Below are 22224 nucleotides of genomic sequence, written 5' to 3' on the forward strand. Positions count from 1 at the left end.
TTCGCGGTTCCAGTTCGGCCGTCCACTGTCCAGTCGCGTCACGACCGCTGATCAGCGCGCGACTCCTCATTGCATCAACTGCCGTCATCCGGCCAGGCCCTCGAGCGAACTTGGGTTGTCGCATTTGCTTCTTTCTCTCCCTCTTGCACTCCGACCGGAGCGTGACTCGGAAAGCGAAATCTACCCGCCGTTCCTCGTTAAGCAGCTAAATTGATCACCCGTCCTGTCATCCCGGAACCCTGTCCATCTTCAGCCCCCAAGGGCTCGAGCGTGCATCGAAGCGGCATCAGAAAGATCCCCTCTCCACCTCAGCGACACCGCATAATCCTGCCTGACCGCGCCTTCCGACCGCTCCTTCCCCCTTCATACACACATCCACACAATTGCATTCCGCTATGCAAGCTCGCCATACTCCGACCGACGAACACCGCAGCAAGAGAAAGTTCCAACCCAGCATCACAAGCTATTTCGAGGTGCGGGACGATTTCGAGGATACCGACGATCTGCGGGGCCTAGATCCGATTACCCGACCGCGACACCAAAACACGAGGCAACACCAGCACCAGCACAGAGAGAAACTCGCTCCTGACGTCCCCGGCCAAGTCCAAGCAGACCTCCTCAGCGTCGGCATGAGAGTGCGAAAGAGCGTGCCGGAAGGCTACAAGATCCACAAGACATCCGGCCTCCCATCCATCCAAACCACCATGTCGCGGCCCACCCTGGCCGTCAAACCACCCCGAGAGCCTGTATCAGAAGAAGTGCTGCACCAGCGCGAACTCCTGCCTTTCTGCGGCCTGAACAAAATCGGCGGCTTCGCAGAACAACCAACAACAAACCCACATCTCTACGCCGCGAACGGCACGCCACCACCTCCAAACTACTTCCCCCTCCCAGCCGAAACCTTCACCCAGCCCTTCTCGTCCAAAGCCTCCACAGATAGCGGATACTCGACTACCTCGCAACGCCCACACAACCCCTCGAAACGCTCATGGCAGGACGAAGATGAAGTCAGGACATTAGACACAACATTCTTCTTCGGCTCATCATCATCGACAAGGGGAATGGGCATGGGCGTCGAAATCGACGAAGTGCCCGTTAGCCCGCTGAGTGAAACGCCACCTCAGGGACTCAATATGCAGCCACCGCCTCGTCGCGTCGCGCTGCCCAAGTCGAGACGGACAGCGCAACGGACGATTAGCGATGATGATATCGATATGGATTTTGAGAACGCGGCGCATATGGAGGGGAGGGTGGGTGCGGGTAGTGGGAGTGATTTTGAAGAGGCGGATTTCTTGAGCAAAGAGGTGGATATGGGTGGGATCTAGGGAGATGGTATCACACCTACGGTCAGATCTCTCTTCGTCTCGGAACCTTCTCGCTTCTTCGCTTCTTGTATATACCTTGGTTCTGGTCTGGTTACACGGTCTTCCCTTTTGGTTCCTCTCCCCCGACACGCGAAGCGGTCATTACAAGCGGCGCAACAAACGGCGTTCATGAACAAGCGATGTATGTAATGTCGGCGCGTATACCCGGTTTATCTTTCTTGGTTATCTAGCTGGTAAATCTAACTCTTGGTTTCCTCTAACGGCCACCCCTTTGCAACATGCACTCCTAAATCTCCTGATTAATCAACGCAGCACTATCACATATCTCTTCACTACGAACATTAAAAACCAACTCCCCATCTATCGTAACATTCCTAGTCGTAAACCCAAAACAATGGCCCCCTTCCCAGTCATTACTCGCATCGAAAGTATTGCGCCAACACACTGCGTTGCAAAGAGGGTCTCGGCCTGCTTGTATATCGGTCCGGTTGTTCTGGTTATACTGCGCGCATATGTCGATGCATTCGTCGAGGCTTTTTACGACGCCCTGCACGGGAGCCGCGACGCCGCCGGTGTTCAGGTAACTTGCATTGCAGAGTTTGCGGAAGTGGTAAGATGCGCTGCCGTAGGTCACGGTGCGGAGTGTGTTGTTTGAGGATGGGCAGTCGCGGAGGAGTGTGGGTTGCGGGCTGGATGTTGGGCCGAGGATGGTGGTTGTGCTGATGGTTTGGGTTGATGATGTTGGGGATGGTGTTGTTGAGGACAGCTGCATGCTGGTTGCGGGTATCTGTGTACTGCTGGTCGGGCTGGTCGAGCTGGACTTGCGTGTTGCAAGTGATCCCCCGACTCCACCGCCTACGGCACTGCCAACAACTATAACAGCGGCAACGACTACGATCCAGAACGTCTTCTTCCGCAGGCCACATATCGTTCGCGTTGCCGACTCTACATGCGCACGCGTGATGCTACCATATGCGATCTTATCCGTGTCTGTAGGGGCCACCGAGTAGTGCGCGTATTTGTGCGTATCCTGGTCAGTACTACCAGCGACTTCCGGATCGGTACTGGAAGCGACCTCCAAATCAGAATATGGAAGCGATGCCATCCTGAACAGGGTGCGAAGAGGAAAATCGCGTAAATTTCGAAAACGAGGTTGAAGGAGGCGATTCCGCTGTTTCTGGGGGCGCGACGTTCTCGGGTGTTTATACTTTGAGACTACTGCGGCGGGCGTCGTACAGCCACAGTAAGCGTTTGGGGGCCAAAAGTCTTTTTACAGCCACAAGTCGTAGGTGATAGGAGGTCAGCTGTGGAACTTCAATTCTGTCGTCTCGAGATCTACCTTGCTCAGATTGATGTTGCTTCACACACGAAGCACTACTAGATGGGGCCCTTTATCACCGAATGCCTTGCCATCTCAGGATTATATGCCAGACCAACAGGTTCTTTAAGGTAGATATGACCTGGCGATCTGTAAGTTTGCTCCTTATGGTACGATGTATACGTCCAATGTACATTCCGATACGAGGATTTGAGAGAAACTGCGCCTCTACTTCTCGGTTTCACGCCCACCTCGACCGATTCGTTAGCTTACTACATGGCTGCGGACTCTCATTCACTTCTTATCAGCCCGTGCGTAGGGAGCCCACGCTGGTTAGCGACGCAAATTTGGTTTCGCAGTCGCAGGCGCTCTTGCTCCTCCATTCTAGTTGCTCAACCCACCCGCATCCATCAAGAATACCATGGCCGACGATACTGAACCTCCTCGCAAGAGAGTGCGGTTTTCATCAAGCGAGGGCCCTAGGTAAGAAGCATAGGTGCTCTTTAAACGCTGCACACTAACCAAAACTACAGCGTCGATTCGAAACCCATTCTCATTCGTGTTGGCGAGGTCAAGCAAGAGTTCTACGTCCACGAATCCCTGCTTCGCGCAAACTCGCTGTTCTTTGACAACGCGCTCAAGAAAGAGTGGAAAGAGGGGCAAGAAAGGGTAGTGGACCTTCCGGATACCGAGCCAGAACACATGAGGATCTGGATTAAATTTCTTTACACTGGCCGCATCTTCACAGGGACAGAAACCCCTCAAATACGGGAGAGCGAAGCGGAATTGTTTTGCAAGGATGTTTCGGCCTGGAACCGTTTATACACTCTTGGAGACTTTCTTCAAGATGGCGATTTCAAAGACGCCTTGATCGATGCCATGATGGAATTCACTGCCATCTTGAATGCATATCCGATTCGGCTCCCCGACTTCATCTACTCTCACTCAACAAAGGACTCTGCCCATAGGAGATTCGTTGTTGACATGTTTGTCAAAGTCCGAAATGACACGACGTTCGAGACAAATTTGGGGTATTCGCAGGAGTTTCTATACGACATGTTGCACTCCATTATACCAAGCCTTGGGGAAGGGATTGAATTGCAGTTCTCGGGAAACTGGTTTAAGTCACAGGATGGTTGCAAGTACCACGAACATGGAGAAAAGCCTTGCTACAAGAACAAGCCCGCGTTCCGCTTCTGAATGCCGTTAAGAGACCGCTTCACGCGAGGGCGTAGCTTGCGGCCAACAGGATTGGGCTAGATGCATTGCACGATGGGGTGTTATGATCGTACAGCAGCGACGTCGGTATTGAAGCCTCGGTTCCTTTTGCCGCATACATCAAGGTCAAGTCCTGGCATGCATCGATCTTTGTACCTATGTAGTCGCCAGGCAGTACGATTAGTATAGTTCAATACAACTTTACTAAATCTTTGTCTTTCTCTTATGCTGACAGTCATGCATCCATACCACTGTAATACACGCTCACTCTATACCTCAAACGAAGTTTCGATAGCAAGCACCTTTACTTCGTCGTATCTCCGCTACCTTTACCTGTTGCTTTTGATCTAGTCTGCCACCATATAAGACCCTCCCTCTACCTTTAGACACCAACTTCCACCACCGACTCCCTCCCAACGCTGATTCATTAGTCGCAATCACCAACGATGACAAGCAACACGAACTCCCGAAAGCGAGGCACCGACCAGCCAGACAAACTCCCTGATCCGAAGAAGTTGAGGCGGGCCATGGCCGACAGACCCAGGTGAGCAGGGGCTAGCTTGACATCGAGATACTTGACTGATCAGCCACAGCCGCCTTTATAAGAGGATCACGGTTCTCGTCGGGAACGATGAGTCATTTACCGTCGATAAGAGTACTCTTCTCACTAGCTCCGAGTTCTTCAAGAAGACCTTGGGAACGTCGCTCAAGACCAACGGTCCAGAAGAAGTTGATCTGCCAGATGCTAAACCCCGAGCTTTCGAAATCTATCTGGGGTGGCTTGAAACTGGCTACTTCTACATTACGGAGGAACACGATATCGACAGTCCCCCGCAGAGTGATAAAAATGGCTGTATCCTCGATGGGGAGTGCAACAAGTGGAACGAGTGCTACACCCTTGGTAACGTCATACAAGATTGTGGCTTTCAGGACGCCTGTATCGACTGGATTCAAGAGAAGATGATATCCGACGAAGCCGACTTGATGAATATACCTGATATAGTATATGGTATCGACGATCGACTTCCAGCACATCGCCAGTTCACCGTTGATATTGCAGCTCACTGCTGGTCTTCAAGTGTATTCGGCGACTTGAAAGAAGATCGCTATCCTTCCGAGTTCATGATAGATCTTCTCAAGTACGTTGGTCCGAAGTTGAGGCTCAGCCAAGTGGTGGAACAAGATTACAAGGTGTTCTTCGAGAACGTCGGCTGCAAATATCATGAGCACGCTCGTCTCAAGAAGCCTTGCTACAAGGAAACACACCCAGCCTACAAATAAGCAGAAGAAGGTACGTCACTGCTTCTCACTCTTGCAAGGAATGTTAACCGACATTGATATCGCCAGCTTTGAGAGACTGAAGACTGCTCCAACGATCCGATCAACAAAAACATCCTTCATTCGACTATTGCGCTACAATCATGATTTCGTCGGGGGCAGAAAAGGGTTCATCACTTGATAAATACAGATATCAAAAGTTCTGGCGAGGCGGATTTTCTTTCATGATTGTCATTCAGTACTGGAGATCTATGCGAGTCTTTGATGTCTGTTTGCGTCATTGATTCAGATTCATTGGTCCTATCATTAAGTAGACAGCTGCACTATAAGGCTATCTCTCAGAGAGAACGATTCTCAATCAAGAGAATTGGCCCAACTTACATGCGAACACCTTATATCTCATGATGACACAAGAGATTGAAATGTGGTGGGTGCAAAGATAGCTACTTACTACCCTCTACGCCGCGAATATCCCGTTGAAGTAGGTTTCAACCCCCTTACACCCCTCCCCATCAACCTCATCAATGTACCCCACATACTGATCCGGTCTCGCAACAACAACACATCCCCTCTCTCTATCAACACCATACCCCTTATACGCATCGCCAAAGCCCTCAAACGGATTCGCATCATCCACATACACGGAGTCGTAATCCCAACCTGTCTTCGGATCAAACGGATGTAGGATATCCGGGAGATCACGTAATAGCTCTACTTCCTTCCACTTGGACGAGTGTAGCGTGAGAACCTCGATATTCTTACCGAGATGCGGTGCTAGTACTTCTGAAGATGAGAGGGCCTGGCAGAAGGTCTTCAAGCGGGCGCTCTGCTGAGCGCTGGTGACGTTGCCAGCGAAGACGATAATGCGGAAACGACCGTCGCTTTTAAGTTTCTGTTGGAACTCCCAGGCGCGGCCGTCGGCTTGGTTGATGACTTGGTGGCTGGGGAAGCGCATGCCGAGTTTGATCTCTGAGGATAGCTCTTGCTTGCCAATGACGGGGGACGAGGAGGATACGTCTGTGCCGTCGCCTTGGTCGGTGGCGGAGCCGGGTTTGCCGATTAGCATGCTCGTGCCGTAGTCGACTGAGAGGCCGGTTGCGAAGAGTTGACCTAGAAGATGTGTTAGCGAGGTAGCGGCCAACTCGAAGGATCTTGCTTACCCTTGAGGAAAGCGTTCTTGAACTCGTCCATGTTGACGCCTTCTTCGTCCATGACGTCCTTGGCTGGTCGACCGGAGAATAGCCGGGAGAATTTGTGGTCGAATGCGATCAGGTCTTGCGCGATACGACGGCGCTCAGACTGGTAGGTCTTCAGAATGGATGGATGAGCGATGCCTTTCACAACCAATCCCAGCTTCCAGCCTAGGTTGTACCCATCCTGCATCGAGACATTCATACCCTGACCAGCTTTCGGTGAGTGCGTATGCACAGCGTCACCAGCCAGGAAGACACGGCTCTTGTGATCGAAGTTCTTGCCGACTCGCTGCCCGATCTGGTATGCCGTCCACCAGTCACAGTATTCGTACGTTAGCTTATACGGTGCCATGATCTTTTGTGCCGCTGTGATGATGGTTTCCGGGGTGATCTTCGACCTGTCGGCTCGGCCACTGGCGTCGGGCTTGATCTCTGTGAGTTGGATGTAGAGGCGGGCGATTTTGTTCTCGCGTGGGATGATCATCATTGATCCGGAAGACGCGCTGTGAATGGCGCATCGTTTGCGAACATCCGGAAAGTCTGTGATGGGGATAATGTCCAAGACGCCCCAGATGTGGTCGGTGGGCTCGCCTTCGAGCTCAAACCCTAGTTGCTTTCGCGTCCAGCTGTGAGCGCCATCGCAGCCTACGACGTACTTCGCCTTGACAGTCTCAGTGCTACCTTGCTTCTGCTGGCTGTTGGCAATGAGGTCTTCAGTGTCGTCTTCTGCGAGATTGCTTCTGAAAAGACCGTCGTTGACTCCAGACCCTTTGCTTTGCGCTGGTTTGGCCTCGTCTTCCGTGAGATATCGGAGCTGGACTGTAACAGGATAGTTGTCGGACGAGTGGTCATCAACTCGATCCTCGGCGATATGTAGTGACTCCGGTAGCACTGCGCGCTCGACGCGTAGCGTATCCTTGGAGTGCTTCTTGATGTGATCGAGGAAGAACCTCTCAATCCGTCCCTGGTGGAGAACGATCTCCTTGAATCGAGAGAGACCGGGTGGTGTATCTGGAACTCCGTCTGAGCGGCGTATCACACCATCTTCGCCGGGGTTCTGCAAATGTTAGGGATGGTGGTGGGTTCATCGAGTGTGACAACATACCCACATGCAAAACTGATTATTGGTTAGTAAGATATACTCAAGCCACAATTGTTTGATGTGCATACCTCTATCAAGTGATTTGCTTCCTTCCAAGCTCTATCCGCGAAACCAAAGCTGTCAAAGATTTCCAGGCTGCGGAGCTGTAAACCGTCTGCCTGTCCCGAGTAGATCTTTGTGCCGCGTTTATCGACAACGCGAGCATTGATGCCACATCTTGCCATCCAAGCCGAGAGCATCAGCCTAAGACCTGGTCAGTTCCGAACAATGCCCATTGTTGTGGTGATCCTTACCCTGCTGGTCCAGCACCGACAATAAGACTTTGGACTCATTAGCTACATGTTCGCATTGCTTGATATCGACAGACTAACACATCGCACTTCGACTCTGAGTTCTCTGGAACCGTCATGTTGTAGTCTCTTCGCCGTCGTCGCTAATAGTTGGTTGGTCGCGTGTGTATATCCCGCTCAAAGGTTTGCCTGCAAGATATGCTCTACACGTCGCGAATGTGGCTTCCATCTAATATAAGACGGCCTTACAAACGCTCCGTCCCACGCACCCTAGCAATCTCACACTACGGCAATGCTGTTCGGCGTGTCGCACAGCCCACATCCCGGCGTTGTCGACGCGATCTGGTGCGTGGCTACCCCACATCACGCCAAGCCGATTTGGACCGTATGACGCATGGAACGGCGTCCTGAGTTCGTGATTCGCGCATCTCGGTGTGGGCCTGAAGGTAAGCGCAAAAACGTTTTGGGGTTTGTCAGACGTTTGTCAGGTGGATGAGGTTGAGGAGGAGTTGAAGATGTGGATGTGGATGCAGCCGTCCCGGGTGCGGCTGCGCTCCTTCCATCGTGCGTCCAAGGCGCAAGGACTGTGGGTCCTTGGTCATGCTTGGTAAACGAGAGGCTCTGGCAGCGGTCGGATTATGCAGCCAGGTGGCACGGTCGAGCTTGCTTTGATCAAACTTCTACGTTAAGAAAGATTGTGTTGCACAGGCGTAGTTGCTGGCCAGCTACGTAGGAGCAAATTCTGCTATTGAGACGGGGTCATGACGTACATACATCATCAGCGACGGCGACTTAGGTGCGCGTCACCGACCCTATAGCTTTAGCTAGTCAAGTAGGAAAGTGTCGCTTCTCTGAACTCACAATTCCCATCAATCTTCGAGAGGCCACCAACATGTCCACAAACTACGATTTCAAGACCGCCCTCGTGACCGGCGGAGGCGGCGGCATCGGAAAGGCCCTCGCGCAACAGTTTATAAAAGACGGGAAGAAAGTCATCATTGCCGGCCGCACAGAGTCGAAACTCCAAGAAGCCGCAAAAGAGATCGGTGCAACAGCCTACTACGTGCTTGACACTGGAGACGTCAAATCCATCCCAGCTTTCATCAAGAAGCTTATTTCCGAACATCCGGACCTCGACTGCCTCGTGAATAATGCCGGCGTGCAGCGACCGCTCGATGTCAACGAAATGGACCCAGAAGAATTTGGAAGCAAGGCCGATCAAGAGATCGACATCAACCAACGTGGGCCCATGCACCTCACACTGCACCTGCTCGCGCACTTCAAATCCAAGCCAATGGCACTCGTCGTCAACGTATCCTCCGTCCTCGGCTTCGTCCCATTCTCCCTCGTCAATCCCGTATACTGCGGTACCAAAGCATGGCTGCACTTTTGGTCGATGAATCTACGCGCTCAGTTAAAGGATACCAAAGTCAAGGTCATTGAGATTGCGCCGCCGACCGTAGCGACGGATTTGCATCGTGAAAGGAAAGATCCGGATGATAACAAGAAGGAGAAGAACCAAGCTGCGTTGAGCGTAGAGGAGTTTACGGAGGAGACGATAGGGAAATGGAAGAAGGGAGATGAGATGATTGCTGCGGGACCTGCGAATAAGATTGTGGATACTTGGCAGGAGAATATGGGACCGATTTTCCAGAGCATGGCCAAATAGTCATGGCGCCCCGAGGAATTGATGTTTAGTTAATGAGACATGTGCTTTGTTCTGAAGTGACCTAGTGATATGACCTCGGGATGATGCGCGCACGTATTTCTTACCGCAGGCGCGCTCGATGCCCAGGTGTCAGCTGCAAGCGGCTAGCGTGATGCCTGAACGCCAACCTCAGACGCGATGCCAGCCATCTGAGTTTCAAAGGCGCGTCGAAAAAGTAACACAACAAGTTCTCTGACTCCAGAGCCCGATTCCAATCCTGGGTGATGATCCTGATGATCGTAGTTGCCAGCAGGCGGGACTCAATCTCAAACTCCCTGGTTACTCGCGCTCTTTCCTGACCCGCGACTCGCTCTCAAATACCTCTTCCACCGCCACCTCATACCAGCCCACCGACTCAAGCTCACACACGTCAAACATCCCGTCCCGGTAAACGCCGCAAAAATGGTGAAATACCACCCGCGACCTACAGCGCGCACCAGAGGATCAATGATAGCAGCAGACGCAGCACTAAACGCGCCACGGGCAAGCTGACCCGACGCGTACGCCGTGCTCGGTACTTCAGGAAACACATCCACGAGCAGCGCATTCGCAGTATGACTTAGCAGAGTAGCCAGTGCGGAAACGAAGAATTCCAGTACAAGGGGAACAGCGGGGTGAGTGTGTTGTTGCACCGTCCATCCATAGCCTGTGACCAGTGCCGTCTCGATTAGAATCAGCGGAATCACGTTCCTGAACCGAGCGCGTTCGATTGGAAAATCCAAGATGTTTGCTGGGTCGACTATCTCGGCTTGACGCGCATGATACGCGTAGTTAATGTCCATGAGTTTTCCTGCTATCGTGCCGCCGATCGTCATGCCTGCCAGCGCAGGTAGGAAGCTTAGTCCGATTTGTAGCTCGTTGTAGTTGTATAGGTCTTTGAAGATGACGGAATGGGCCACTTGGAAGGTATAGTAGATTCCATAGGAGGAAGCGACCATCCAGAGAATCACGGCAGCGTCCGGATGCCGGATCATGCGTATGGAGTCGAAGATCTTCGAGAGCGTCTGGGAAGACTTGGGCATAGGAGGTCGCCCCGCAACAGTGGACACCACCTGCTCGCCTTTCTTTCGACCGAGGAAAGAAGTCCAAGTCCGCCAAATCCCCGTCGCAGGTGTCTTTCCATTTCCTACGATCGTCCTCGACGTCTCCGGCAGCACAAACCCCACGAGAAGAAGACACAAAACCGCAATCCCCAACAGCGCCATGAAGACGCCCATATGCCCCGTCGACTTCATCGCCAACGCCCCACCAATAACCGGTCCAAACGCCGAAATCCCATTACAAGTCGACAACATCGGTCCCAACATGCCCCCTCTTTCCGACACCACAGCAACATCAGCCACAATCCCATACGCAATCGGCACCGTCGCCGAACCACCTATACTCTGAAACGCCCGCAGCGTAATCAACACCGGATAACTGTTCTTGTTCAACGCGAGACCCAGACTCGCTAGCGTGTACGTAGTAATGAGACCGAGTAGTACGGGTCGGCGGCCATAGGAATCTGCCAGTGAACCAAATATACCCGGGGATATGGCTTGGCAGATTGCGTAAACGGTTACGGTTAAGTTGATGGCTTGGATGGAGACGGAGAAGTGGGTGCTGAGGGTGGGGATGAGCGGGAAGTAGATTGTTGTTGTTAGGGTGGAGATTAGTTGGATTATGCCGAGGATGTAGGTTAGGTAGGTGCGAGTTGATTTTGGGAAGGCGGAATAGGGCTCTGCTGCGTTACTTGGAGTTGGCTGGTTGGGCTTGGATGCTGTGGTCTTTTTGGAGGGGTTGATTGGTGGTGCGGTGTCTTGCAGCGGTGTTATCTCTGGTGATGGTGGCATGGTGAGCGGTGAGTATAGAGGAGTCCTCTACATCTCGAACTGTGGGCACGCGACATGTTACTATATGAAGAGAGATCGAGCATGCAGTCCGGGGATAAAACCTCGCTTACTCGACATGAAGCCGTGCTACCCGAGACGCCCAGTTGAACCGTCATACATGATTGGAAGAGGAGAACCGTCCGGAGGAGAGTCGTCCGACTTGGCCTGCGCCCTACGTTGTCATTCCCTCAAGCTCGGTGTGATCCATGTGCCCAGATTAGAAGCATTCATCCCGGCCGCGGAATCCTTCCAACTGCCTCCGTCTCAAAACAGCAGGCCGATCAAGACAACCCGCAAAATAACTCACGACATGAACACCGCACCGTGAACCTACTGTCACCAAACTCATGCTCAGTTGTAATAGATCAGTCGATACTCAACCCCTCCCTCAGAACCCTTACCCTCCTCTCCAACTCCTCCGTATCCCAAGCCCTACCCTCAACCCATTCCTTCACCTCTCTCACCATCTCCCACCACTCTCCTTGCTCACTCGTATGACCCTTTTCTTTCGCTTCGTTCAACACGCGCCGCGCTTCACTCACAAGGTGCCAAAACCGGTGTACCGTGTCTGCATCAGGGAACATCAGACTGCTCCCTTCTTTGCCACCTGGCATGATTTGGGTGTAGTGGACGGGGAGGAGACGATGCGCTAGCGTGCGATAGTAGGGTTGGCAGAAAAGAGACGAGGTACTATTGTACCATTCGCGGGGTTGGTAGATTGCTTTTTCGAGGTGGTGAGGGCGGGCTAGGGTAGTTTGAAAGGCTGTCGCTACCACACTGAATTCCTCATCTTCATCTCCGTTGTCTGGCAAGTTGTATATCATCTCCATGGCTTCAGTCAAGATACGCAGTGAGCCGCCGCTAACCCGAATGAAGAAGACCGCGGCACTTAGTTCTTCACTTTCGGGTTTCGTAGCAATGATAGAGAGGGTCTTGAATGTTTCGACATCTGCGATGGGTGGGAGGAAGTGGTGGAGTGGTATGTGTGGATTTGCGAGGATGACGGTAGGGTCGTGGTAGAGTATCCATTCTTTTTGATCTTCGATTGGTTTTTGAAGTTCGGTGATGATGAGAGACTGGAGGTAGAGGAACTTGTTCAGAGCGCCTCGCACTATAGGTGTTTGGAGAATGTGGCTTGTGTATCCGAAATTTTGGGTGTGAAGTTCGTCGAGGGCGAGATTGTCTCTATCATGTTGCCTGAAGTTGTATAATATGGTCGCTTTTGAGATGCGCAGGTCTGCTTGCAATCTTTTAGGAGTCCAGGGTATGGATTCGGGTATAGCGTTGGCGAGATTTGGGGTAGCAGGTGTACCCGATGGGACAAGGTTGAAGATTGAGCAACCAAACAATATATGCAGGCTGATGAAAAGCAGTATGCTTCCGATCAGTAGCCGAGTCTTGTTGCAGTAGAGGCGCAGTAATACAGGAGGCGATGGCATGTTTGTAGTCTCGATGCCTAATCATTTAACATCGGGAGAGAATGCGAAGCCCATGGTGTAGAGGGATAACCTAGTAAAAGTCGTCACAATCAGCAGAAATTGACATTTCACCGTCAGTGAAGGTGAGTACATCACCACGGGCTCATCTCGTCACCGTAAATGCATTTAGACTAGTAGACCGTGAAGTGAAAGAAGGAAATTTATTCATTCAATTTCGTAACCAATTTTCGCGGTCCAGTCTCGCTGATACCGGTCCTGCAAACGCAGCACTTGAACTACCTAGGTAGGTAAGAGAGCAACTAACAAAAGCCTCTCAGGGTATACATATTCCGCGCATCGTCGCTCTGCTGCAGAGAGCGCGAGCCATCACTCTAGAGTATCTTACTCTGCCTTCTTCTCCTCAGCAGCCTTGGCCTCTTCAGCTTTCTTCGCCTCCTCCTCAGCCTTCTTGTCAGCCTCAGCCTGTGCCTTAGCCTCCTCATCCGCCTTCTTCTGCTCCTCGGCATCCTTCTTAGCAGCCTCTTCCTCTGCCTTCTTCGCATCTTCAGCCTCCTTCTTCGCGGCCTCCTCCTCAGCCTTCTTCTCCTGCTCAGCCTCCTGCTTAGCAGCCTCATCAGCCTTCTTCTGCTCCTCTTCCTGCTTCTTAGCCTCCTCAGCGTCTGCCTTGGCAGCTTCCTCCTCAGCCTTCTTCTGCTCTTCCTCTTGCTTCTTAGCCTCCTCTTCCGCCTTCTTGGCTTCCTCCTCAGCGGCCTTGTCGTCGGCGTTGTCCTCGCCATCCTTGTTGTCGTCCTGGCCGTCTTGACCCTCAAGAAGCGCCTTCAACTCCTCAGCAGCAATCTGCGCGTTGAGCTTGTTGTCCGCCTCGTCGTTCTGCGCATCTTGGAGGTCCTGGAGAGCACCCTGCCAGATAGCACCGAGAGTCGCAGCTGGGTCCTCGGCAACAGCCGACCAAGTGGGCTTCGCACCGAAGAGCTGGATACCAGCTGTCTTGGTGGGCATTGCGCCGTCCAACGCGCCAGTCGCGCCTGCGATACCGCCGAAGCCACCGAGCTTGCCGAAGGCGTCGCCGCCGAGAATGTCCTGGGCGATCAGCGTGCGGCTGTCGAAGACCATGACAGTCTGTGTCTCGCGGGCGCCGCGGTTAGCGACAACGGCGGACTGAGCGAAGATGTTTTGCTGGACTTGGTTGCCGCGGCCGTCGTCGATGGCGATCTGGATCTCCTGCACAACAAGGGTAACAGTGGCGACATCGCGGAACTGGTTCTGGAAGTTGCTCTTGCGGAAGAGGTTGTTGAGGTCGTTGTTGAAGCCGTTGTTGACCTGGTCGACGATGAGGACTTGCTCCACTTGCTGGACGACGGCTTGTTGACGTCCGTTGTCGATGATCTGGAGGTTCTCCTGCTGGATCTGGATTACTTGTTGTTGCTGGTTGAAGTTGTTGAAGCCGTCGATGAAGTTGAAGGCGCCGTCGTTGCCGTTGAAGCCGTTGACGACGGAGTTGAAGCCGATTTGGCGCTTGGCAGGGGTGTTGATGGGCTTTGCGGCTGTGAGGGTGGATTAGTATGTTGCGTCATATGATTGAGTGTTTGGTTTGGAGAACTTACCAGCGAGACCAGCCGCAAGCGCGATAGTAGCAATAGCCTTGATAGACATGTTGATGATGAAGTAGTCCTGAAAGGGTAAAGACGGTAGTATCGTGATTAAAAAGAAGGTAAAGATTAAACGTCACAGACGTATGTGTACAAAAGGTTCAAAGAAAGTGGTAATAAGCAGACTATCAAAGTCGCTAAAAGAATCGAAAGCGGGAATTAAGGAAGGAAGGACTGAAGAAGGCCGGAAGAAGAGTGAGTGTGGGATGAGAAAGTAAACTCATGCGGCCTTCCATCAGCTTTTATCCAACCACTGCTATCGACAAAACGACGTCGTTAATGCCCAGGGAACACATCGATATGTCGGTACTTGCCTTTGCCGCCCCTGTATTGCCGTAGAGATGTGACACACGTACCATCGTAGCCTTGGGTGCCTCAGTAACTCGCCACTGGCACACTTTGCTACCGGCGCACTCCACTCCCGTATCTTGCCAAGACAGATGATGTGCACTAAAACGGTTGCCAAGATTTGCTTGACTGTTTTGTCCTGATTGCCTTGCGACCTGAGGCCTTGTTGTATGAGCCTTGGGTTAGCGGAGCCGTGGCATCCGATCGGGAGCCAAGGCTGGGGTTGCTGCTTCATGCCTTAGCGACATCCTCAGGCAGTATTTTCGGCGATTTTCGGTTACGCTGGGCAGGGGAATGGGACGCTGATCTGCGACAGACGGGATTGTGCTCCCACCCGCTGCATCCGTCTCGTGAGACGCCTTCAATCAGATCCCAGGGTCATCACATACCTAACCACCCAAAGTACCACTCAAATTCATTGCAATCGGATCATCACGAGACCAACGCACCCACAAGAAGAGAGATGACTTCCACCACCTCCCCCACCCACCCTGTCGCTGCTTCATGCCTTAGCGACGTCCTCAGGCAGTATTTTCGGTGATTTTCGGTTACGCTGGGCAGGGGAAGGGGATGCTGATCTGCGTTGATCTGGGACTGTGCTGCGTTCAAGTGCGACTGTGCTGCGTGTGGAGATGGAAAGGGTGCTTGGTGGTTGTGCGCGTACACACGAACCGTTGTCGTAAGACCACTATACGATACCCAAGCTACCGTCATACTTGCTCTTCTTGTCGATAAGAACGCGTTTCTTCATGCTGAAGTTCATGTGTCGATTCCCTCATGCCGCCATATGCCGCTCTCCATTGTAGCGACTGACAAGCCCTCCGCCGCACCACACCCCCAAAATGCACCCCTAACCCCCCAATCACAGCACCCTATATGACCACTCACCACCTCTTACCACCCTGACTCTTCCTGCTGCCACTCCGCTACTTCCCGTTTGAAGGTGTCGACTCTGTCGAGGTGATGAGTGAACAACCACACGCTGCGACGCACCTGAAACCCCACCAGTTGAGAAAACGCACCAGCCACGTTGCAGATCCCCGACAAGGGACACGCATATCGTCGATATCGTATATGCATTAAGTGTCAGGCCAGGTGTTCGTCTTTTCTCTCGGATGCCTTGTCTTCCTGAGGCTAACGTGCTTGATCGACGGTAACAGGCCAGGTAGATCGTCTTGCGCTCAGGCTTGGTTGCAAGTCGGAGAAATCTTGACTCCCCTGTCGTGCCTGTCTATATTTAGTGGAGTTGCTCAACTTCCTCATCACGGGAAAGGATAGATGGGTAGATGAAGATGAAGAAGAAGAAGTGTCGTATCGAAAGGTTACTCAACGTCAATTTCTGACCTGGATATCTACACACAGACGCATCAATACTCCCGATAACCCTCCACTACACGCATGTAGTAAATCGCGCTTCTCGTTCTTCCTCTCCAATAAACCGAGTCTTTGCAATCCATGTGACCAAAAGACGCTCACAGCAATCGAAATTCGAGAGAAAGCGAATCCCTCATTCCAACTTTCAAAACGCGCGCCATTGTATATAAACCCCTCTCCGGAACGCCTACTAATGCCTTCTTGCCGCGCCACGTGTTACGACATAAAGAGAATCCTGAGGAATACCCCTGAGCTCCGAAGGGAGCCTGTAGGGAGAGTGAGGAACTGAGGCCAACTCGATAGTGCGAGGCAACTAGTCTCTTGTAACACAAAATTCATAGCCCCAAAAAGAGATTGAGAACCATTTTACTGGTAGACCGGATGGAGGGATCTACTCATCATCCGAATCGGTGTCAGTGTCGGTTTCACTCTCGGATTCGACGTCGCCTTCGGTGTCACTGCCGCTGCTGTCGTCATTGGTGATCTGTTTCCGCTTCTTTGGTGGGGCTCCGGTCTTCATTTGGTGCATTTGGCCTGCCAATGAATCTGTAGTTGTGTTAGCTTTGATACACGTGCCTAATAAAAGATCAATCTTACCCTCTTCTGGCTCGCTGATTTCGTCCTCCTCTTCTACCTCTTCTGCTTTACTGGCGTCCTCGACAACGAGAGTAACCTCCATCTTGGTGTCCATGCCGATGTAACTATCACAGATCATGTGCATGACGAAGGTATAGCTGCCCGGCTGTGGTGGCGCGCCAAACTGCATCTTGAGAGTCTGTACGTTGTAGGTGGGGTTACCGCTCTCGTCAAGGATGGGCTTGTCGAAAGTCGAGAAAGTGAATGGTGGTACTGCAATACGCCCTTGCTTGCTGTCTGCAAGGAATACATGCCATCTTGGCGCGTGGTCGCGAGCGTAGTATGGAGCGAATGCTAGAGGTGGTTGGATGGGCTTCTCTCCAGACCGGTCGTTCTTACGTCCGGTAATGGCTGCGACATCGCCTTCCGCGGGATCGATGTCTAGTAGGTCCTTCGGGTTGACCTCGGGGACGTTGGTGGCAGCGGTCGGGATGAAACGACCCTTGAGTACGAACTGGACCAAGCTGCTAGGTGTGACAAAGCGCTCACCGACAACCTTGAAGAATGCCTTTTCGAGATGAAACATTGGGATGCGCGAGGCTACAGTCATGGCTGTGCCGTATTGTTCTTGGGATAGGAGACCAGACTTGACAACACGAGCCTTACGTTCAGCTTCGGGTATTTGCATAAACTCTTGGATGGTCAAGTGTGACTTTGCTCGAGCAGCCTCAGCCGCGCTGGCAACATCGGGTGTGAAATGTGGCAGCTGCTCAAGCGGTGATGCGCCTGGTCGTAGAGCTTGGATGAGATTCTGGGAGGTCCTGTAAGCCGATAGTATCGCCTTGGTGTTGCCGTATGCGAGAGCGATGGCGGTGTAAGCTTCGTTGAGTCGGAGTGCGATTGGCGCGACCTCGAACTTCTCGTCGTTCAGAGTCTCGTCGTCCAGTTCAACGCGGCCAAGGTATGCCCACAACAAAGTCAGAACCTTGCGTCGCCGGCTGTCCTCCAGATCGTCTAGCTTCTGTCGGTCCTTCTTGGTGAGTGTTTGCGCAATGAGAGATCCAGAGTTCTCAGACAGGACCTTCTGCTCGAGCTTCGAAAGACCATTCTCCGCTTTGTGTCCAGTGAGAACTTCGTTGAACTCCTCTCCGCTGCTGAGCGCGTGTATGACACCCACCTCGCCTTGGTCGTTGTCGTAATCGCGGAAGACCTTGCCAGCGCTGGCTACCAGGACTTTATCCTTGGTCAGCTTCTGTGTTCCGTACCACCACTTTCCGACCGTGTATGGGAGAATGACACCGAGGGCGAGCGCGTAGATGAGCAGAACGTATTTGCCAGCTCCTTCCGTCACGAGCCATTGAGGTAGCGCAATGCCGATGCTGAAACTTTGCTTGCCATCGGGGTGACCGAATTCAAGGAAGTTCCGGCGGATGTCTTCGTCGGTAAGAGCTTTGAACGCCTTCACGACGTCTACCCAATGGTCGTTGATGGATTGTATGGTAACGTTCTTCTCGGGGTCTGGGCGTGCCTTATCAGGGTGCTGAGTGAGGGACAGTTTTCGGTAGTGCTTCTTGATCGCCCTCTCGTCGGCGCTCTGATGTGCAAGTTAGCATGTGTCCAAAGCTCGCGACAGCAGCAGTCGTACCGTAGAGATACCCAGCACCTCATAAGGATCCCAGATATCAGGCGTGCTTCGTGTAGTAGTGCTGATGAGGTATATCATGGCTGCATTCATCGCCCATCCGCCCACCATAAGAAGACCCCGCTTTATCCTCCTCTCGAGTCGCTTCTGCTTCTTGCGCTGTCCTTGGATGAGATCGGCATGTTCGGGTGTGAAGTCGGATTCTATCCGCGATCCAGTGTTCTCGAGCTCTGGTAGTATATTAGTATGGCGTTGCGTGGAAGTGGCGAAGAGCGCGCACCTTTGCTTGATCTGAAGAATGAAATTGTAGTCGGAACGGTGACGAGAGTGGTAACGGTAAGGATGAAGTAGGGGAAGAACTGGCCCTGCAGGATGTTAGCATTTGTTTATATTCGTGGCGCATGCAAAGTGTACCTGTTCATCGTAGTTGTAATCTGTCCCGGACATGGCGAATGTCTGTCCCTACGGACGTGTCTGAGTACGCGAGAGAGCGACTGAAGGTGATTGCGGGGTTTGTCGACAACGATTCCAGCAGAGGGAAGAAAAAGTGATGCTAGGCCGGTGGCATTACAAAGAAGGTGGGGGCGGCGTACGAAAGAAAGTCGTGGCTACTTATTGAAGTTGTTCCGACCACTGTGTTCTTTCCCGCACCACGACAGATGGCCGCCGCGAGCAATCTTGGCTAAGCAGGGGTTCCGATCACGTGTCAAAGCGCTCTCCGCTTACGTCACTCCCAACCATGCAGCGCCCACATCATCTCCTCCACTGTGAAGACGTGGTTCTGTAAGCAGATAACAAAGCCGTAGATGATTCATCACTAAATCCACTGACTGCAGGTCGGCGACTTGAAGTGTGTTATTCGTCCAGTTGGACAAGGTGTATGCTATGCTAGGTACATGTGTCCTCTACGCTCAATGGCCCGATTTCAATGCTCCACGACAATCGTCCCATGCAATACGCCTATGCAACGCCGTAAACCCATAAGGCTGCTCCGGGCGCGGCCTAATGTTCTTGTGAATGAGCCAAATATTTTCGTCCATTCGAGAGGTTTATGCCGCGGCTTCTACTGAGCCCGCCTCTTCTAGCCCATTTGTACCGTTAGGTGACGGGCTCTGTGTCGCTGCATCAAGAGGTGCGGCATGCAGTGCGGGCTTCTCGACGCCCTTCATCTTGCCGCTCCTCCTCTTCTCAATGGCAGCCTTGACCCAGTCGGCGACTTCTTGGTCTTCTACAGGCTCGATCGCCTCCGCAGGTCCCTGGTCGCCTGCTGCTTCGCCACCCTCGGCCTCGGCTGCGGCTTCAACCTCCTCTTCGTCTTCTTCTGTAATTGTGTCGGGCTTCGCGAGAGGTGCAAGCCATGCGTGTTGAAGCAGCATGGCATATGTTGGCCGAAGGTTGGGAATCTTGTTCAAGCAGCCGCGTACAAAGTTGCGCGCCGCGTCAGAGTATCCGCTCTCGGGCAGATCCGGAGGCTCACCATCGACAATAGCCTAGAGAGAGTTAGTAGTTGACGTGGGAACACAATGTGAAAACTTACGCTGAGCTGACTGAAGATGTTGTTGTACGTCTCTGGTGGGTATGGGTACCGCCCCAGAGCGCACTCGATGATTGTCAGTCCCAAACTCCAAATGTCACTTTGTACGCTGTATGTGCCGCCTCCGGGGTTGGCGCCTGCTTGTGCGATGCCACCTGAAGATATCCTCTCAGGTGCCATGTAACTTTGGCACCCGATGTTGGTCTTGGCAATACTGGCGACGAGATTTCCACTGACACCAAAATCACAGATCTTGATCGCACCCTTGGTGTTCATGAGAATGTTGGTAGGCTTCACGTCTCGGTGAATGATGTTGTGATCATCCTTGAGTGACTTCAGACCCATAGTCGTGGCCATGGTGATCTTGCGCAAGACGCCCTCGGGCACACCGTCGGCGTAAAGTTTGTCTATGGAGCCTCCGTCCATGAATTCCATACAGATGTACACAGCACCTTCCTGGAAGAAAGCACCGTAAAAGTCGACGATGAAGGGAGATACGCAGCGATGCAGGACGTCGAGTTCCATGATGATAGCAGCGAACTTTGAGTCGTCCAACTCGAGCCTCACTTCCTTCATTGCCATGACTATGCCGGTCCCCGCAGCTGGCTTCGCACTGGTAGGGCTCGCTTCTTCGCCAAATTCCTTTCGCGACGGCGAGCCTGGCGCAGCCTTGTTACCCGCCAGACCCTGCCCTGGCTTCCGCATTCGCGGTCTGCTATGTCTAACCTTGTATACTGTGCCGTAGTTTCCCTTGCCAAGCTCGTCTAGTGTATCAACTTCGTCCAGGGAGATGTTGAAGGAGGTACCGCTTGCGAATTGGACACCGTCAGAGTTAAGTATGGCCTTGCCGGCAAACTTGAGACTGCCGGTTTTGGTATCGACGAACTGAGAGAATTTGTCAAAGTGAGTTTCTTGTTTCTTCGGTTCTGCGCCTGCATCAGGTTCGGGTCCTCCGTTCATCTGCGAGAGGGTCAACCCGGGCTTCTTCTTGCCGGCGGGAGGAGCACCGCCTGCAGTTGGGGACGAGCCTGGCAATCCACCTGGGAGTCCGCCTGGGAACCTCATGCCGCGCTTCTCTGCTATAGACTGCTTGGCAGGTGGTCCACGACCAGGAACTGCTGGTGCCGATTGGAAGTTAGTCGCAGGCGGTCTCACAGGCATTCGGAAGTTGCTGGGTACACCTCCTGGGTGAGGACCCGGCGACATGGGGTTACGGCTGTCGGGAGATGGGCCAGGACTCTGAGGCGCAGGCCCTCTACCAGGCAGACCAGTCGGCGGAGCGCCCTTTCTGCCGAGATGCACTGCCTGTATCCTGGCAAGGATGTCTTGGGAGACATTGAGACCGCTGCCTCGGCTGGAGATGGTAGGAGGATTCGAAGGACGGGGATTCCTGGCAGCGTTGATGTTTCCGAGTGGTGTTGAGGAGGATGTCATGTTAGGTGTCGCGGCTGATGTCGTGGATGCAGTTCGGGGAGGAGGGCGCTCCGCAGCGGGTTCGTCAGGCGGGGTGGCATCGGCGGTAGGACTCGAGGGTGCAGGTGAGGGCGAAGGACTATCGAAGACGGTATCGGCGTCGACTTCCGTGTCGGGGGTGGAGGGATTGGAGGCCATGGCGAAAGACAGATAAAAGTCGCGGCCTGATATTGGCGGGGTACTAGGGCGAGGAAGCGGAAGAGGGTAGGGAGATAGGAATAAAAGGCGCAGGTGTGAGGTGAGTTCAGAGGCTGCGATTACACCGCGGAGGGAGTGACGGCGGCGATCTCAGCGGATCTGGTAGTCTGGTGGAGGTGTCGTGGTTGTGGGTTGTCTGGTAGCGTGCAAGCTGGAGCTGTGACGTGATGCTGCAGAGACGACAGAGTAGCGCGCAACTACTGGTGCTGCTGCAATCTGGAATGATTTCACAATGATGGGTCTGGCCACACGGTAACCACCATGGCGTACAGCGGAGATGCAGCTGGCAAAAGGGGCTCCCGCGATATTTCTAGTGCGGTGGCTTAGGGACAGTTCCTGCTTTGCGTGCGCCGGCCGCCTGTAAGCCTGCTTTCACCTGGCCTCAGACATGGGAATGCGCAAGCAGGGACTGCATCTACATGCGGTTAAGCAGCCCCGAACCGAGTCTCGCCAGCAGGATTGCGCGCGCAGAAGCAGTATGCGGTAATGACCAAGCCATGGGGAACCTAGCGAATGCTGCGTGAGTTGATGCATTGCCCATCAGTCAAGACAGCATTCGGTGTGGCCGATGTCCTGCCAGTTTTCGATGTAGCTGCATGCCGCCCAGCCCGCCGACCTGAGGCGCAGGGACGCGGGAGATGCTGAGAGGCCCTGAGTCCCATCTAGGCGCTGGGTGACGATAAGCTCT

The 22224-nt window shown here is 53.1% G+C and overlaps 9 protein-coding genes across 9 annotated transcripts; 3 read left to right on the top strand and 6 right to left on the bottom strand.

Annotated features, from left to right (window-relative positions):
- Positions 1 to 395: 395 nt before the first annotated feature.
- On the top strand, positions 396 to 1325 carry J4E78_008495 (uncharacterized protein; the record flags this gene model as incomplete). Its single annotated transcript, XM_049369096.1, has 1 exon — positions 396 to 1325. The coding sequence occupies one exon, from the start codon at positions 396 to 398 to the stop codon at positions 1323 to 1325; it is 930 nt and encodes a 309-aa protein (XP_049219163.1).
- Positions 1326 to 3064: 1739 nt separating this feature from the next.
- Positions 3065 to 5142, top strand: J4E78_008496 (uncharacterized protein; the record flags this gene model as incomplete). Its single annotated transcript, XM_049369097.1, has 3 exons — positions 3065 to 3126; positions 3177 to 3629; positions 4455 to 5142. 3 exons carry the CDS (start codon positions 3065 to 3067, stop codon positions 5140 to 5142), a joined length of 1203 nt encoding a protein of 400 aa, XP_049219164.1.
- A 454-nt stretch (positions 5143 to 5596) lies between these two features.
- Positions 5597 to 7658, bottom strand: J4E78_008497 (uncharacterized protein; the record flags this gene model as incomplete). Its single annotated transcript, XM_049369098.1, has 3 exons — positions 5597 to 6249; positions 6300 to 7389; positions 7503 to 7658. The coding sequence occupies 3 exons, from the start codon at positions 7656 to 7658 to the stop codon at positions 5597 to 5599; spliced, it is 1899 nt and encodes a 632-aa protein (XP_049219165.1).
- A 958-nt stretch (positions 7659 to 8616) lies between these two features.
- On the top strand, positions 8617 to 9393 carry J4E78_008498 (uncharacterized protein; the record flags this gene model as incomplete). Its single annotated transcript, XM_049369099.1, has 1 exon — positions 8617 to 9393. The coding sequence occupies one exon, from the start codon at positions 8617 to 8619 to the stop codon at positions 9391 to 9393; it is 777 nt and encodes a 258-aa protein (XP_049219166.1).
- Positions 9394 to 9698: 305 nt separating this feature from the next.
- On the bottom strand, positions 9699 to 11264 carry J4E78_008499 (uncharacterized protein; the record flags this gene model as incomplete). Its single annotated transcript, XM_049369100.1, has 1 exon — positions 9699 to 11264. The coding sequence occupies one exon, from the start codon at positions 11262 to 11264 to the stop codon at positions 9699 to 9701; it is 1566 nt and encodes a 521-aa protein (XP_049219167.1).
- A 404-nt stretch (positions 11265 to 11668) lies between these two features.
- On the bottom strand, positions 11669 to 12742 carry J4E78_008500 (uncharacterized protein; the record flags this gene model as incomplete). Its single annotated transcript, XM_049369101.1, has 1 exon — positions 11669 to 12742. The coding sequence occupies one exon, from the start codon at positions 12740 to 12742 to the stop codon at positions 11669 to 11671; it is 1074 nt and encodes a 357-aa protein (XP_049219168.1).
- Positions 12743 to 13123: 381 nt separating this feature from the next.
- On the bottom strand, positions 13124 to 14750 carry J4E78_008501 (uncharacterized protein; the record flags this gene model as incomplete). Its single annotated transcript, XM_049369102.1, has 3 exons — positions 13124 to 14286; positions 14347 to 14413; positions 14748 to 14750. 3 exons carry the CDS (start codon positions 14748 to 14750, stop codon positions 13124 to 13126), a joined length of 1233 nt encoding a protein of 410 aa, XP_049219169.1.
- A 1754-nt stretch (positions 14751 to 16504) lies between these two features.
- J4E78_008502 (uncharacterized protein) lies at positions 16505 to 18778 on the bottom strand (the record flags this gene model as incomplete). Its single annotated transcript, XM_049369103.1, has 5 exons — positions 16505 to 16659; positions 16711 to 18283; positions 18335 to 18561; positions 18612 to 18696; positions 18746 to 18778. The coding sequence occupies 5 exons, from the start codon at positions 18776 to 18778 to the stop codon at positions 16505 to 16507; spliced, it is 2073 nt and encodes a 690-aa protein (XP_049219170.1).
- Positions 18779 to 19380: 602 nt separating this feature from the next.
- On the bottom strand, positions 19381 to 21476 carry J4E78_008503 (uncharacterized protein; the record flags this gene model as incomplete). The annotated part of the gene is made up of 2 exons (XM_049369104.1): positions 19381 to 19821; positions 19869 to 21476. The coding sequence occupies 2 exons, from the start codon at positions 21474 to 21476 to the stop codon at positions 19381 to 19383; spliced, it is 2049 nt and encodes a 682-aa protein (XP_049219171.1).
- Positions 21477 to 22224: the final 748 nt, after the last annotated feature.

This window comes from Alternaria triticimaculans (assembly GCF_023758025.1).
Source record: "Alternaria triticimaculans strain BMP 0046 chromosome Unknown scaffold_15, whole genome shotgun sequence".
Classification (NCBI taxonomy): domain Eukaryota; kingdom Fungi; phylum Ascomycota; class Dothideomycetes; order Pleosporales; family Pleosporaceae; genus Alternaria; species Alternaria triticimaculans.